The 17,087-nt window shown below is 33.1% G+C and overlaps 1 protein-coding gene across 5 annotated transcripts in view; it reads left to right on the top strand.

Annotated features, from left to right (window-relative positions):
- Positions 1-17,087, top strand: part of LOC106667999 (protein unc-13 homolog A) — a 50,540-nt gene that overhangs the window by 22,358 nt on the left and 11,095 nt on the right. For 3 of the 5 annotated variants that reach the window (XM_024229576.1, XM_024229578.1, XM_024229574.1), the window contains 17 exons: positions 3,761-3,881; positions 4,121-4,227; positions 10,414-10,555; positions 10,642-10,768; positions 10,829-10,948; positions 11,008-11,207; positions 11,274-11,424; positions 11,484-11,642; positions 13,290-13,415; positions 13,474-13,641; positions 13,701-13,982; positions 14,042-14,263; positions 14,328-14,494; positions 14,920-15,074; positions 15,133-15,260; positions 15,330-15,461; positions 15,516-15,729. In XM_024229576.1, the coding sequence (XP_024085344.1) occupies positions 3,761-3,881; positions 4,121-4,227; positions 10,414-10,555; positions 10,642-10,768; positions 10,829-10,948; positions 11,008-11,207; positions 11,274-11,424; positions 11,484-11,642; positions 13,290-13,415; positions 13,474-13,641; positions 13,701-13,982; positions 14,042-14,263; positions 14,328-14,494; positions 14,920-15,074; positions 15,133-15,260; positions 15,330-15,461; positions 15,516-15,729 (2,721 nt within the window). Of the gene's footprint in view, positions 1-3,760; positions 3,882-4,120; positions 4,228-4,744; positions 4,852-10,413; positions 10,556-10,641; positions 10,769-10,828; positions 10,949-11,007; positions 11,208-11,273; positions 11,425-11,483; positions 11,643-13,289; positions 13,416-13,473; positions 13,642-13,700; positions 13,983-14,041; positions 14,264-14,327; positions 14,495-14,919; positions 15,075-15,132; positions 15,261-15,329; positions 15,462-15,515; positions 15,730-17,087 lie in introns of all 5 variants that reach the window. The other 2 variants (XM_024229577.1, XM_024229575.1) reach the window with 1 other exon arrangement.

The following is a 17,087-nucleotide window of genomic DNA, read 5'->3' as shown; positions in this document are numbered from 1 at the left end:
TTGCGCCCCGACCCGGCTTGGCGAAGCAGCGGGAGAGCCTTGAAATGATATGCTGCACCGCCGCCCAGCATACTCCTATTCTAACATACACTTAAACTAAACTTTAACCTTTGAATTAAATAACCCACTATATACCCATTATCCCAATATCTCCCAAAAACCTAAAAAGTTTTTCTTTAAACTCGCTACCATGTTCGAGCATTCTCCTACAGTCCGGCGGTATTCCATTTCGGTCCCTATACGGGGCCAAGCTGTGACACACTTCCAACACGTGCGACACTGTGAGTCTATTATCTTGGCATCCTGGGCACCTAGGTCGATTCGCGCCAACCAACAGGTACCCATGAGTCGCACGTGTGGCCGTTAGTTAATGACTATTTGGAGATCGCAAGAAACGGTCTGGTGTGACGTAGGTTTTAGAAAAACATTTTCTTCATCGTGCCAACGTTTCGACCTTTATTGAGATCATATTCAGGGCTCAAAGTGTAAATGTGACATTCTTCTGTGTTGTGTTGGGAGTGCTCAAATGTCATTGGGGGGCATACACCGCATCTCACGATCTACAAATAGTCTTTCTATTACTCAACAGTCTCAAAAAAACCCGAAACAATTCTTATTCACATTTTTTTGTTAAACATTAATTCCTTTAAATTTGAAAGAAATTTGCACCAAGCTGAATCGCGCCTAATCCAGAGCGTCCTGTTAACCGAGGTCATTTGAGGAAATTGATCCGAAATTTTCTTTCTGTATCATAGGTTGAAAAGATGAAGATTTTGTTTTTCCGAGGAACAATATTCAGAAATAATTTATTGCGCCCAATTTTAAAAAGCCTGCTCTAATTTAAAAACGCTTTGCCTCATTGAATTTTGGGTCAAAAACCTTCTACAACTGTACATTGATGCATACCGTGACGATTTTAAAATTTAAGTGTTTATTCGTTTCCCGCTATGCTGGAAAGTTAGATCGATACTTTTTGACAAATAAGAAGCTACATTAAAAAAAAAGTATGTGGCTTGGAGATTCTTCTCGAAAACGCCCAAATATGCGGGAATAAAGAAGTTAACTTCACCCTGTCGAAAACGTTATGTATTGAAGATACTCGATGATTACAATACAATCTCTTAATACAATAATCTTGAGTTATAAACAATTACCCCATCCGATCACACCAAATGGAAATATTATTTCCTTGGGATGTAATTTTGTAGTTGTTAGATGTGGGTCGTTGCGTTTTTCTAAGATTTTTTTTACCTGAACATTGTCGTAAACAACCCTCATTTCATACCCAGTTATCAATTTTTTAATAATGGGTTTTTTATATTGCATTTCGCGAAAGAATCGCAAACGGATTGCAGTATTTCAATCATTTTTTTTTAATTCACTAATTTCGTGGTCCGCTTGACCAATTAATATATTACATGTTACATTACGGCGTATCTAGCCGAAGATCGTGGGTTCGAATCCCTCTCGTGACATTGACTTTTTTATCTCAACTAAAAACCTTAATTAATAGTAATTTTTTTTAATACTTAAACGTCAAAAAATGTATCTAAATTTTTTTTGTTAAACATTCATTCCTATAAATTTGTATTTAGGAATCGAAATTTGCACAGGCTGAATCTCGCTTTAATGAGCTTCATTTAAAGGGTCATATTAAATGATGTAATTGAGGAAATTGAGTTGAAATTTTCTGTCTGCTCCACGCGCAAGTAATTTACTACCAATTAAAATGATAAATAAATAAATTTATCATTGGTTAAAGTTGGGTAAGTTTTTCTTTTCTTAAAAACTGCGGTTGGTGAATATTTTTTACAAATAAATTGAAACCATAAAAAAATGTATGTTATGCTTTGCTACTGGAAATGGTAACGTTCCTATCCGTATCATATGATCTTTGCGAGTTACATCAAAACTTTTGAACTTTTGCTTCATGAGAAACTAGATAAAAATAAAAGTTTACGGGTCTTTCGATTTTTCTTAAAACCGTCCGAATAATAAATATATATACACATTCCGGTCAAATCAGTTATTTTGACTTGTACAAATTTTGCAAATATATTTTTTAAAAAAATTGATTGTATCAAGAGAAACCGAGGATAAATTTATACTAGAACACGGTTTTGTCATATTTCGGTCTCAATCATGGAACATGAGGCAATGTGCAGAAATTAAGTGACTGGCAATACCCAGTTCTCCCCTATTTCCTGTTTGTCTAATTGGTGGAAACAAAACGCTTCAAAAAATTGTTTCTTTAACCCAAACCAAAAATAACTATGGTCAACATATTCAATATGTAGAGGCTTCTACAAAGAAAAACACTTGAATTTGGAGTATAAATGTAAATATAAATAAATAACCAAATTTATATATTAACTATTGTATTCACTAGTTTTCGTGGTCCGCTTGGCCAATTAATATCTTTCAATTAATTAAGGTTTTTAGTTGAGTCAAAAAAGTCGATGTAACGAACGGGATTCTAATTCAATTCGGAAAATTCAAAAGGTGGGGTTGAGATGGGAAGTTAGTGTCCGCGTGGATCAAGGTCACGATAGCTCAAGTGGTAGAGCACCAGCGTATCAGCCGAAGATAGGTTCGAATCCCGTTCGTGACACTGACTTTTTTATCTCAACTAAAAGCCTTAATTAATTGAAAGATATTAACCATTGTATTAAACATAAAAAAACCGCTATAATCAAATTTATGTTAGTCATCAAAATCATTGGAAATAGTGTCAGGATGTTTGATCTGTTATTAGATTTTATTAAGTTCTCTCATATAATTGAGAACATACAAATAGAATTCGAACGGTTATTGTTGGTGAAAGTAAAGCACAAATCAATTTGTGAACGGTTTATTTCCATACTCTAAATTTTTTTATGCCATCTTCAATTGATTTTTCTTTTTATTATTTTATCTAACATTTTTGTTGGTTGTTTTGGAAAATTTCATTATTTGTAAAAATTCATTTATTGTTGAAAACTCAGGGCAGCGGGAATAAAAATATTTAAGTCAGAGGTTTTGTGGCGCATTTTGTCCTTAAGTGTATAGTGCATATGTGAAAAAAGCTATTTCGTATAAACACTGTTGCAAAACTATCATAAAGAATGTGCCAGAAGCCCAAAAAATCTTTCCCAAATGGACGTTCACGTTAAATTACTATAAGGCAAAACCCTAAAGCGCACAATCTCATTTCGTTTTCCGGGCGTTTTACTTATTTAGATATATATTATCATTCATAGTTCTGAGAATGCCTGGATTACTGAAATACAACCCAAAAAAGCTAATCTGGGGTAAGTCTGGTCATTTTTCTTTAAAACCCACCCTTAGAATCAAACCCACCCCTGCAAAAGCTCAAATTTTGATTTTGAAAAGATCTTCATTAGGACCTGATTGATTTTAGCTAGATAAGCATACCACGCTTTTGTAAATAAAATTAGAATTTTACAGTTTTTTAATAAATAATCCTTATACGATCAATCTTTCAATTAGATTCACCTTTTCACTATAGATTTTTCACTCACATGTGTATATCGATTACTATAATAATCGTGCATATTTATAATTGTATATCGCAGTTTTAATTGTTATGTAGACTCGATAACTCACAATATATATTGTATATTGTGTATGCACAATATTTTGTTGTAAATAATGGGAAGTTTGGAAATTAAAATTGTATAAATTGGTTGAATAATAAATGACAATAGGAAGAAAACGCAGACGTTAGATGAATTATTAAAATATGAACATTTCATTTTAGGGGCTGCTGAGAAGAGCTCTAAACACGGAGCAGAAGATAAAGCAAACACAATTATAACAGCGATGAAGGAAAGAATGAAGCAGAGAGAAAGAGAAAAGCCTGAAATATTCGAGCTTATAAGGTAATGTAATTTTTCAAAAATCTTTAATTAGAATTCATTTAATGTATTCTTAATGAAATTTGTAAAAATAACGACTAATAATTATGAAAAAATCAAAACGCACATAAGTGATGTCACGTAATTTCGATTTTGAACTTATTAAATGATTTATTGATTTGAAAAAAAAAACCATGAGAGAAAATGGATTTGCTAATAATTTATGAATAGAGGTAGAAGAAGAAAGTTGATCTGTTTGACAGGACTGTATTCGGACCAGATCAGAAGAGCCACATAGGTCACATGAAAGCCGTCAAGCAGTCAGTACTGGCAGGAACAAGCAAATGGTCGGCCAAAATTGCCATAACAGGTTTGTTTATTAAACGAGGACGGTGGAACGGTCTAAGAGGCCTATGACTGTTTGTTGTATAGATGTTTTTTGTTTTGTTTTACAACTCGAAGCACAATTTTCCCATGCGTCAATCACAATGGGAAAGTGTGTCTTGAACAGTTGTTTTATGTGTGACATCGCCTGTGTGTTAGCCCGTGTAGCTTGAGAAAATGATATTTGACTAGCAAAGGCAATTTCCTTTTATGTATTACTATTTTTATTGTTTGTCCTCCTCCTCTTTTTCTTTAAATATAGATTTTTTTCCATTTTCCAAATTGTACAAAAGACGATCAGTGGATACTTATGGTATTAGCAATTTGAATGTTATTTAAACCAAGCAGTTAATAAATTGTCGATGCTAAGTGAAAGTATTGTTTTCTTGACTTGACTCCCACTTTTAAATCAAAGGGGAATTAATATTAACATTGGAAAAGGAAGGGGCAAAATAAATTTGCAATTTTTATTGTAGTTTTTGTGTTGTGTTGTTTTAAAACAGAACAACCTTCTCGATGGACCCGGACACTCACATTGACTCGCTAGCTCAAGCAGAAGATATTGTCCTAGAAGGGACGTCAAAGTGGTCTTGCAAGATTGCCATAACAGGTCAGGCCATTATGCCTGCTCCTTTTGTAATACAATAAAACTAACACTTAAACGCAAAGCACTCAGTAAAGCAACATTCATATTATCTCAAAATTGTTATTGCAATACTATATCATGGCGATCAATTTACTTATACTGTGTCATTGCACAATTTGATGTATTAATCGAGTTTTCAATAATTATACAGAAAAACAAATTTGTATTAGAAATACTGAAACCCACTATCCATTTTAGTTTAAAAATAAAATCACAACTTTGATTTGAAACAGGATGAACGTAAACTTTAGTTCATGGAATCAACATCACGGTTACACTTCAGAAAAAGGGTTAGACTAAATTAGATTTTACCAAATAGTTATTTATGCTCGTAAATCATGAAATATATGACAGATTTAAATATCCAATTCAACTCATTCATTAGTTTTCGTGGTCCGGTTGACCAATTAATATCTTAAAAATGGCAAAAAGGAGGGAAAATTCAAAAGGTGGGGTTGAGATGGGAAGTTAGTGTCTGAGTGGATTAAGGTCACGATAGCTCAAGTGGTAGAGTAGTGGCGTATTTACCCGAAGGTCGTTGATTAGAATCCCGCTCGTGACACTGACATTTTTATCTCAACTAAAAACCGTACTTACATGAAAGATATTAATTGGTCAAACGGACCACGAAATCTAGTGAATGTATGAACAAAATTCAAGATATTTACATAACAATTATAAACTGTCTAATGAATACAGGACAAAGTTTAAAATAAAAAGGCACTCAATAATGTACGTCTGTACTAAGAGAGCAAGATAGGTAAAATAAAAATATTTTTGATAACTAGTTAAATCAAAACGTAAATGATTGGTTGTTTTCGGGGTTTTTCAACTAAACGTTGTTTTTTATTTTATTATCCATTACATCTTTGCAATTTTGTTAGAACCAGAAAGAGCATATTTTATCGATTTACAAGTGTTAGTGGCAAACTAAATCAAAAACGTGTTAACAAGTAATTAATCAGATTAAATATGTACTTAAATAAAAAAACCTAGCATCAGTAAAATCACAATTAAATATTGTTAATTTCAATCATTTGAAAGACTGTGGACAGAAATTGCTACTGAAATGAGATTTGGAAAAAATCACAATTCATTTAAAGTAATAATTGACATTTATTGTCAGAAACTTGTATAATTTTAATCATTAACATGAAACTATCAATATTTTTGTAACTCTACCTTATGGAACTTCTTGTTGTTCGAACAAAATTTAGTTTAAAAGGAATATATAATGAATACAAATGAGGATCATAAAAATGGCATTAATCCCCAAAAAAATTGTGCAATAGCATAGTCGCATTTTAACCATATTGTAGAAATTATAAACACAATATAACAATCAGTATTTATACATTTAACATATTCAGTAGACTGTAGATTAAACTAAATTCAATAGAAAAGAAAAATATAGATAGATGCAAACCATGTAGATAAGCTTGATTAATATAGTGTTGTGATTCAAAAATTTTTTTTCTGGGAGCTGTAGAATTCAAAATGGGCATATATTTTTGTTACATTACAAAGCCATAAACGTGCATGGGAGATTTATTTATTAAATGAGTTAACCACTGAACAGTCTAACAAAGACAAAACAAGTATTCAATTATATTCAATTTAAAATTTACATAATTTGCCATATATATTAAAAAGTCCTCATGATACAGAACTTTAAATTTATGAATTTATGTTAGTTTCCAATTGCACTAGGAATGCATGCAACCGTTTTTATTGTCTTAATGCAGCTATTGCTTAATTTATGTTTATTGAACACACACATATTCTTTCCGCATGTTGATCAATACTCACAGCCAAATATTTAGACTTTTTTGTAGAATTATTATCATTTGAAATTGTTTGTTGTTTATTTAAAATTATTAGTTTATAAAATACACAATTAACAATATTAATCAAAGAATTACAAATTATTTTATCCAGAAAAAGCTTGTTGTTGTGTGTAGTACTTCATTATTTCTTTGAATTATGGAGAACTTAGCTTTCATATCAGCTTTAAATGTGTTTAGTTTTAATTTGAAAACAATTTAGTATGCATGTAAATAAATTAAATAATAGTGATACTTTCAATAATTGAGAATTATCTTATATTAATTGAATATTCATCAAGTAATTATTGTCTTTCTGTTATGTATTTTATATTATTGGATATACGTACAAATCAAATCAAGCTTTACCGATATTCCATATGGGCTAATAATAATTTTTAGTGTGTAAAATCATGGTTGAACATTCGTTTCTTAATTATCTCAAAACGTCGAAGAAAATTGTCTTACTCCAACATCTAGACAACATCTTTCCAGGAAAGTGTCACCCAGACAAGTTCAACAAATAAACGTTGATACATATTTTCCACAAATACTGTACAACCATAAATCTCGTTTTTTATGTTTATAGTATTTTATTTGTACAGTTTTTATTATTTGTCCCATAAGAGGCATTGTGAATAATAAAAAAAAAAAAACACACATCGCCATTTACCAAAAAAACAAAACATCAACAATTTGTTGGTTTATTGTTCCTTTCAGTTGGTTATTAACTTTTGTTTTCTCTGGGTTGCAATTTTTCGGTATTTTCTTCACTCTGTTAATTTTGCGTGTGTCAACAATATGGCGAGGCAGTGATATTCATTACTCTACAAGAAAAACGACATCATTGTTTATTTCAAAATATATTAAAACGTACAGGGAGTCTTGGAAACTCTGAAGGATACAAAATTTAACATATCCCAGAATCAACAATCCCATTTTTATCCACCAATTTAAGATCGAGGGGATTTTCCCCTTTACCAATTATAATTTTTCCATCTTGCGCGTCCGATCTCTGCAAATATATTTCCTAAAGGATTTTGTTTCTTTAATAAAGTACAGAATTTTTCTCAGGGAGTTCCATAATATATTTTTGACATTGATTATCTTTTAATATTTTTTAAATAGTATTCTACTGTATCGCCCCTTGCAAATAGAGCTGATCGAGTTTTTACTTCTATTTTGTTAATTTATTAACAATACACGCTGAGAATAGTAATAATACTGAAAACAAGGTAAACACAAAATATAAATAAAATATAGCTTATACATAAATCAAAAAGACACACAAATATATGTGGATATAAAATAATATAATTATGACTTGGCACAATTTCGAAGTGGAATTAAAAATTTTTTTTTTGTTGCTTATCAATGAAAAAATCTCAGCCAATGTAGTCAGCTTATCTCTGAACTCTGTTTGCTGGAGAATAAAATTGTGTGTCAAGAATTGTTCCTACTACAGGCAAGTTGGCGGCTACTGAAATTGTACTCGAAATGACTTATGAATTTTATTGATTCCAAGCAACAAAAATAAAACTTAAGCACACAATTTGCTAAATAAAATGATTTCGACACAGAGCACACGACAAACGTCTATCCTTTTTAACGACCAAATCTCCACTCAACTCGTTCTACCCACCTGCNCGTATACATATACATATACTAAAATAGCATGTGTACTGGACATTGGCTCGACAAAGGAGAAGCAGCACCACATTTTCAAAAATTCATTAAATTCATGAAAAAAGATTATAGTGACTTTTTGGCTGTCTTCATTTGGGCAGATTTACTACAGTTTGTTAAATCTTCGCGCAACAATGAAATTGAAGCAACAGAAATTGGCATTATTGAATCCACCATCGGTCAATCGGAAAAGGCCTAATCAGTTATATGACCACGCTCGGCCCCATGTCTCACATACAGACTGTTGGATTTTGGTTATGAGGATATGCCTCACTCTCCCTAATTTTTAGACCTCTCTCCTACCGACTACTATATGCTCAAACACCGGTCTTAAACATGAAAAATTTATCATTTTTAAAAAGATAGTTCCTACTCACAGTAAGTTGTTTTGCAACGATCCGGATTTCGAGCCTTTTAGCTCATCATCAGGTTGAAGGACTTCTACAACCACTTCTCTCGACACGAATTGCCAAAGTGAGCCCGCTGATCCCTCCCCCAACGCGACGTTCCAATTAGCAGCTGATTTTTTAATGGCTCTCAATTTGAACGTGCGAAACGCGGAAATTATAACACAAATAAATATTATACTAGTAAATACTTAATATTATTCAATTACTACAAAAATAATAACAATTAAACTAATAAGTTTAATTATTTGGATGTTTGATATTATGTTCATATTTAAAATGGGAGGTAGATCAAATGTACATTATTTTAAATTTATTTGAAATATGTACATAAATAATATCAAACATCCAAATAATTAAACTAATTATTTTGATAATTATTATTTTATAGTAATTTAATAATATTAAGTATTTACTTATATTTGGCAATTCGTGTCGAGAGAAGTGGTTGTAGAAGTCCTTCAACCTGATGATGAGCTAAAAGGCTCGAAATCCGGATCGTTGCAAAACAACTTACTGTGAGTAGGAACTACCTTTTTAAAAAGGATTGAACAACACACTCACTCCATCATTTATCATTTCTATGAAAAATTTATTGATCAAAAGTCGTTAAAAAATGCGTTTACGGAATTTTTTAATAATTAAATCTCAAACTTATTGTTTTTCATTTACTTAAGAACTTACCTTTCTAAAGGGTTAGAGAAGTTGCATAAAGTTGGGAGAAGTGTATTAAGAGTGATGGTGGAGAGTATTTTAATTAATAAGAAATGGTTAAAATAATGTATTTAATTTTTTTTTATAACCAAATACCTGCATTATTTTCAGAACAACCCAATAGTATGTCTACCCATAGACAACGGTTTTATTATAACCAAGGAGCATAATTCCATTTTCTGTCATTAAAAATGTTATCCCTTGGTTTTGGAAGATATCATTCTTAGAGTAAACTGTAGAAGAGGTCTGAGATAGTCAAAACTTTAATCAAGAAGGCTTTTACTACACATATCGTGGACTATAAAAAAATGAACAAAATTCCTATTTATGATTGTAAAAGAGAAGTCTTTTAAAAAAGCCCATTTGTAAGTATGTCGGGTTCGAATGCAGGGACGCTGGATTCGAACGCAGGATCTTTATCTTACAGTAATGAGCGCCGTATCAACGCCTAAACCGTTTCGGCCACCGACGCCCCCCAAAGAGAGGTCTTTTAAATGCCGTGAAAAAGGCTGGAGAAAACCTGGAGAATAGTCACTGATGTATGTAAAAACAGTAACACATGGAGGAGTTTATGTCATGTACTGTAAAAATCTAAACCCTTGAAAGGGTTAAAATATTTAGAGATCATCCTAGCGGATCATTAGTGGCTTTTATGCCTTTTGTAGGCTCTCAATTATGATACATCACATAAGACAGGTGTTATGGAATACCTGAACACCACAGCTATCCAAATCCTTGCAGGGAATCTATGAAAAACGTTTTCTTTCCATATTTTTTTAATATAGTAATTCAATCATTGAAAGTATCACAATGTAACTTTGATGATATTTATATTCAAATTATTTTTAATTTTCTATTCCAAATGATTTAAATGTTATTTATCTTTAAATTTTTAGTCATTTGCGCTCAGGGTTTGATTGCAAAGGACAAGAGTGGCACTTCAGACCCTTATGTCACTGTCCAAGTGGGTAAAGTCAAGCGAAGAACACGAACCATGCCTCAGGAACTAAATCCAGTCTGGAATGAAAAGTTTTACTTGTAAGTGAGACTGACTATAAGAGATAAATTATACCAAATATACATTCAATTTATTAATTTAAACGCACATTAAATTCATTTTTCAGTGAATGCCACAACTCGTCTGATCGGATCAAAGTCAGAGTTTGGGATGAAGATAATGATCTAAAATCTAAGCTCAGGCAAAAGTTAACTAGGGAGTCGGATGATTTTCTCGGTCAGACAATCATTGAGGTTGGTATCTGTCTCTAATAGTTGATTCTGTTCAATAATTTTAAATTTCTAATCTAACAGGTAAGGACTTTGTCCGGGGAGATGGAAGTTTGGTACAACCTGGAAAAGAGGACTGACAAATCGGCTGTATCTGGTGCAATCAGGCTTCACATAAGTGTGGAAATTAAGGGGGAAGAAAAAGTAATTTTATAATGGGTCAGAAACGTTTTTCAGAAGTTTCATGTAATTGTTGATTCCAGGTGGCTCCATACCATGTTCAATACACGTGCCTTCATGAAAATCTATTCCATTCGCTGTGCGAAGAAAATAATGGTCTGGTGATTCTTCCTTCTGTGAAGGGAGATGATGCCTGGAAAACATACTTTGAGCCTCCAGGGCAAGAGATAGTTGAGGAGTTTGCTATGAGATACGGAATAGAGAGCATTTATCAAGCAATGACGTATGCTTTAATTTATTTTAATTATAAAAAGTTTATTTTCATTGAATAAATTTATTTTGAATGCAGACATTTCCATTGCCTCTCGACAAAATACCTCTGTCCTGGTGTGCCTGCAGTCATGAGTACTCTCCTAGCTAACATCAATGCCTACTACGCGCACACAACCGCTACTTCTGCTGTTTCAGCAAGCGACAGGTTCGCCGCATCAAATTTTGGGGTACGACTGCTTACTAGAAGCACAAGTAACAACGATATAATATTATTTTAATTTTGTAGAAAGAAAAATTTGTGAAGTTGTTGGATCAGCTGCACAACTCTTTGAGAATAGATTTATCGATGTACAGGAATAACTTCCCGGCTTCCAGCAAAGAGAAACTGATGGATTTGAAATCCACTGTGGACCTTCTCACCAGTATCACATTCTTCCGAATGAAAGTAAGATATTTTTTTGTGTGGTGATTAGTGAAGGTTAGTTGATGATTATTCGGAAATCGTGAGATGCGGTCTGGTGTGATGTAGGTTTCAGGAAAACGTTTTCTTTATCGTGCCAACGTTTCGATCTTCATTGAGATCATCTTCAGGGCCTGGAATTTACAAACATTGTTTAAATTTAACATATTCATATAGTATGTGGAAAAAAGTGAATTTATAGAATGCAAATTTTTTTTATATTCAATCAAAGTATTTCTACTCACTAAAAGTGTTTGTTTTATGCGTATTTATGCCATTCAACACGACACGCACGAATGGCTCAACTACGCAGAAAACAAACACTTTGAGTGAGTAGAAATACTTCGATTGAACATTAAAAAAAATGCATTGTATAAATTCACTTTTTTCCACGTACTACATGTATTTGTTAAATTTAAACAATGTTTGTAAATTCCAGGCCCTGAAGATGATCTCAATAAAGATGGAAACGTTGGCAAGGTAAAGAAAATGTGTTTCTGAAACCTACATCACACAATGACTGCATCTCACGAAATCCGAGTAAGATATTTTTTTCGATTAAAAAACAAAATACTGCAATTTGAAATTTTTCTATGTGGGTCAGTAGGGCGATGAACCTGTAGTTTGATCACTTGGTATGACTCATTGCTGGATATATATACGAAATTGCAAAAAACAATGTTTATTGATAAGGTTGGATATCTGATGATTTCCGAAATGAAAATACTCTAGAATGAAAACTAGTAAGAAACTAAATATTTTTTATAAAACGTTTTCTAAAAAAAGAAGCAAAAAGTTAAACTAAAAAAATATAAATAATGATAATAATAATAAATTCTTCTCGCAGGTTGTCTTGACTAGCATCTGTGAACAAAAATAACTTTTTCAAAGTTTTGTGTTTCACTACTTATGTTGAGACTGAATGTATTTATTAGCAATAAAATGTGTGTTGTGGTTTGATGGCAGAATATTAACACCCCATGGACCCTCAATTAGATTAATTATTTAATAAACATCCATATGATCTGAGCTTATATAATTCAGCAATTAATCATCAGGAGGAAATTGAAATCGCTTGGAGAAAATGTGGCTTGAATGCCATCATATTCAGTAATGGGTTGCCAGTGCAGAATGATTAGAAAGACCAAACTAAGAATATATTACATTATGATTGTGTGTTAATTTAATCGTTTTATATTTAAAAATAATTAATTCAAATTTTTTTCCCAACTAAAACCCGTAATTAATGGAAAGACATAAATTGGTCAAGCGGACCACGACAACTAGTGAATATAATAAGTTAAAATAAAGTGTATCTTCACTAAAGCTCTCCGTGGCCATTTCATTGGTCGCCGAGAATCAAATAGATTACACATTTGAAAAATGGCAAAAAGGAGGGAAAATTAAAAAAGTGGGGTTGAGATGGGAAGTTAGTGTCCAAGTGGATCGAAGTCACAATAGCTCAAGTGGTAGAGCAGCGGCGTATCTAGCCAAGGTCGTGGATTCGAATCCCACTCGTGACACTGACTTTTTATCTCAAGTAAAAACCTTAATTAATTGAAAGATATTAATTTGTTAAGCGGAACACGAAAACTAGTGAATTTAAAACTAATGTTCATATAAATTTAATAGGTCCAAGAACTTTCAAGTCCACCTCGAGCAAGTACTGTTGTTAAAGAGTGTGTCAAGGCATGTCTGAGAGCGACCTACCAGTTCTTGTTTGAGAATTGCCACGAGCTGTACAACCGTGAATTCCAGGTAAGGAAACCTCGTAATAACAAGCAATCCAGAATCTATATTTATTTTTAATTTTAAGGTGGATCCAAATGAGGCAAAACGAGATGCTGAGGACAATGGGCCAAGACTGGACAGCCTTGATTTCTGGCACAAAATCATTGCCCTGATTGTATCTGTGATAGACGAGGACAAGAACAGTTACGTTCCTGTTCTCAACCAATTCCCTCAAGAACTGAACATCGGCCAAGTATGATTACCAACCGATTATAAGAAACAAAACCGAATTTAAATGTTTCGCAATTACAGCTCTCGGCCGCGACAATGTGGAGCCATTTTGCAGTTGACATGAAATACGCCTTGGAAGAACATGAACAGCAACGGCTGTGCAAGTCTTCCGCTTACATGAACCTCCACTTCAAAGTGAAATGGCTTTATACTAAATACGTATCTGACGTTCTAACTTTTAAGGACTCAGTACCTGAATATCCAGCCTGGTTCGAGCCTTTTGTTATGCAGTGGTTAAATGAAAATGACGACGTGTCTCTAGAATATCTCCATGGTGCCTTCAATAGAGACTTGAAAGATGGAGTAAGGCTTAAAATTCAACGATTTAAGGACGAATTGTCTAATAAATATTTCTGTTGCAGTTCCAAAAAAGCTCCGAACACGCTCTATTTTCTAATTCAGTTGTAGATGTTTTTACCCAACTTACTCAGTGTTTTGATGTAGTGTCTAAATTAGAGTGTCCAGATCCGGAAATCTGGAAACGATATATTAAACGGTTTGCAAAAACGATTGTAAAAGTCCTGATGGCGTACGCTGATATCGTAAAGCGAGAGTTTCCTGGACAATTAAAAGAAGAGCGAATTGTATGATACTGTGTGATTAATAATTAGGGAAAATGTAAATCTTACTTTAATATTTTTTTTCCAGGCGTGCATCCTCATGAACAACATCCAGCAGCTAAGAGTGCAACTGGAGAAGATGTTTGAATCAATGGGTGGCGAAAAGCTAGAAGAAGACGCTGCAAACATCTTGAAAGAACTACAACAAAGTTTAAATTCATCACTAGATGAACTGGCAATATTATTTGCTACCAGGTGCGGATTTGTTTTGCTAAAATCAGATTGAATACTAATATGTGGTGATTAGTGACCGTTAATCGATATTTATTTAGAAATCGTGAGATGCGGTCTGGTGTGATGTAGGTTTCAGAAAAACATTTTCGTTATCTTGCCAACGTTTCGATCTTTATTGAGATCATCTTCAGAGCTCAAAGTGTTTGTCTTCTGTGTAGTTGTGCCATTCTTGCGTGTCATGTCGAGAGTGCCAAGAAAGGGGCTACTATATGTATTTGTTATATCGTATTTAAACAATGTTTGTAAATCCCAGGCCCTGAAGATGATCTCAATAAAGGTCGAAACGTTGGCACGATAAAAAAAATGTTTTTCTGAAACCTACATCACACCAGACCGCATCTCACGATTTCTAAATACATATTGAATACTAATTGGGTTTTTTGCAGTCTGGAAAATCGAATAACAGTAAGTGTGAAGGAGCTGGGTGATCTGTTGCTCGCTATCAAAGGAGGTGGACAGATCGGAAACCAGCCTACACAGCGTAACACTGTTGCTGCCGAAGCAGACGAAGTATTGCGACCTCTCATGGTTCTTCTCGATGGTACTACTCAATTTTTGAAAAAATTAAACACAATATTTGTATGTGTTAATATTTTCAGGGTCTCTTTCCCTTTACGCTGAGTCTTGTGAGAAGACCGTCCTCAAGAGGCTGTTGAAGGAACTGTGGAAAATAGTCATGAGAATTCTTGAAAAGACTGTTGTCCTGCCCCCTATGACTGACAAGAGTGTAAATAAAATTAACTATTTATTATTTTTTGTATAAATTGATTTTAATAATACTAATGAAATATTACAGATGATATTGAAAAATCTTACTGACAATGCGAAAAACTTGGCGGCCAACGCAAAGATCGAGGATATGTCCAGGTTGTTCAAGAATCACATGGCAGGAAAACAGGATGTCAAGAATGCACTCAGCGGTGTCATTGTAAGTCAGGAAGTTAATTAACGTAATATTCCATCTCATCCGCTTTAAATACAGGAGGTGGAAAAGAATTTATCACCGAAGCAATGTGCCGTACTTGATGTCGCCTTGGACACAATAAAACAGTACTTCCATGCTGGAGGGAATGGCTTGAAAAAAGCTTTTCTGGAAAAGAGCCCAGAGCTCCAGTCGCTCCGATACGCCCTCTCGCTTTACACCCAGACTACCGATACACTCATCAAGACATTCGTCACGACGCAGGCCAATCAAAGTATAATTATTTTTATTACTAGATATGAAGTATGGTGTTCAAGTACTCAATGTGATCCGAGCATGAAGGAAATATTTGTTGCTTGATCAAACTGTAAATAATTCCTTATATATTTTTTCTGAAAAAATTTTACATAAAAGGTTTTCGTCAAGCAAATGACAAGTAAAGCTAAAAATGAGATAACATCAAACTTTAAAGAATAATAATTTCTTATTTTAAATTCTAGAACGGTGTTGGTCTATTTTTATAAAGCTATTCATACTCAGCACATAAAAAATTAAAAATATATCTTACATCATAGGAAATATATACAAAATGGTTTTATCCTTCTGTTCTCTTTTATGTTCAAAGCTATTCATTAATGCTCTAGCAAAATCACCACTGATGATGACAAAAACCTGACGGAACAAACCGGACTACTAGGATGACTGGTGGCGACCAAACTACAAAAATTTGTACTAGTTGTAAATTTTACCGATGGGCTTAATTTAACACAATCTAATTAATTCATAAAAATGGTTCCTACCTACCTTCATACGAAAATAAATAATTAACTTAAAAAAATAAAATTGGGTCAAAATGCTTGATGTGATATATTTTAAAAAACTCACTTTTTTCGTGGTCCGCTTGACCAATTAATATCATTCAATTAATTAAGGTTTTTAGTTGAGATAAAAAAGTCAGTGTCCCGAGCGGGATTCGAACCCACGACCTTCGGCTTGATACGCCGCTACTCTACCATTTGACTCAAGTGGTAGAGTAGCGGCGTATCAAGCCGAAGGTAGTGGGTTCGAATCCCGCTCGTGACACTGACTTTTTTATCTCAACTAAAAACCTTAATTAATTGAATTTTAAAAAAACATTGAACTGGTAACATTTTTTGCCCCAACCGATCAACTGAAAACCAATTGAAAGGGAAAATAAAAGAAAACTTACAAATTTTCGCATTTCAAACGCCCGCGATTGTCTTTTAAAAAATAACAAAAATAGTTATGCTCGTGAGACGACTTCAAAGATCCATTGAAAAAATTATTGGTAATAATTTTCTTCACTTACAACTGCATAAAATCTGAAAATTGTTCTAAAAGCGAGAAAAATTGTAATTACGTTGAACTTTGATAAAAATTAGGTGGAGCTATGAATTTTGAAGCGAAAAGTTGCTAAAGAAGAATCCAAATTGTTTTTCCGAAAAGGATCATTTTCTTTCTTTCCTGAAAGCTTCTTTTGGTTTTTGCATTTATTATTTATATACCTACCTAATTTCATATAATAATATTGTATATTTTTTATCTCATCTAGAAAAATAAATAGACTGATATCTAACAATCTTGAAATACTTACAAGAGCAAAACAGACAT

This window comes from Cimex lectularius, unplaced genomic scaffold, assembly GCF_000648675.2.
Source record: "Cimex lectularius strain Harlan isolate CLEC.00 unplaced genomic scaffold, Clec_2.1 scaffold437, whole genome shotgun sequence".
In the NCBI taxonomy this organism is placed as follows: domain Eukaryota; kingdom Metazoa; phylum Arthropoda; class Insecta; order Hemiptera; family Cimicidae; genus Cimex; species Cimex lectularius.
This window is presented reverse-complemented; position numbering and strand designations above follow the sequence as displayed.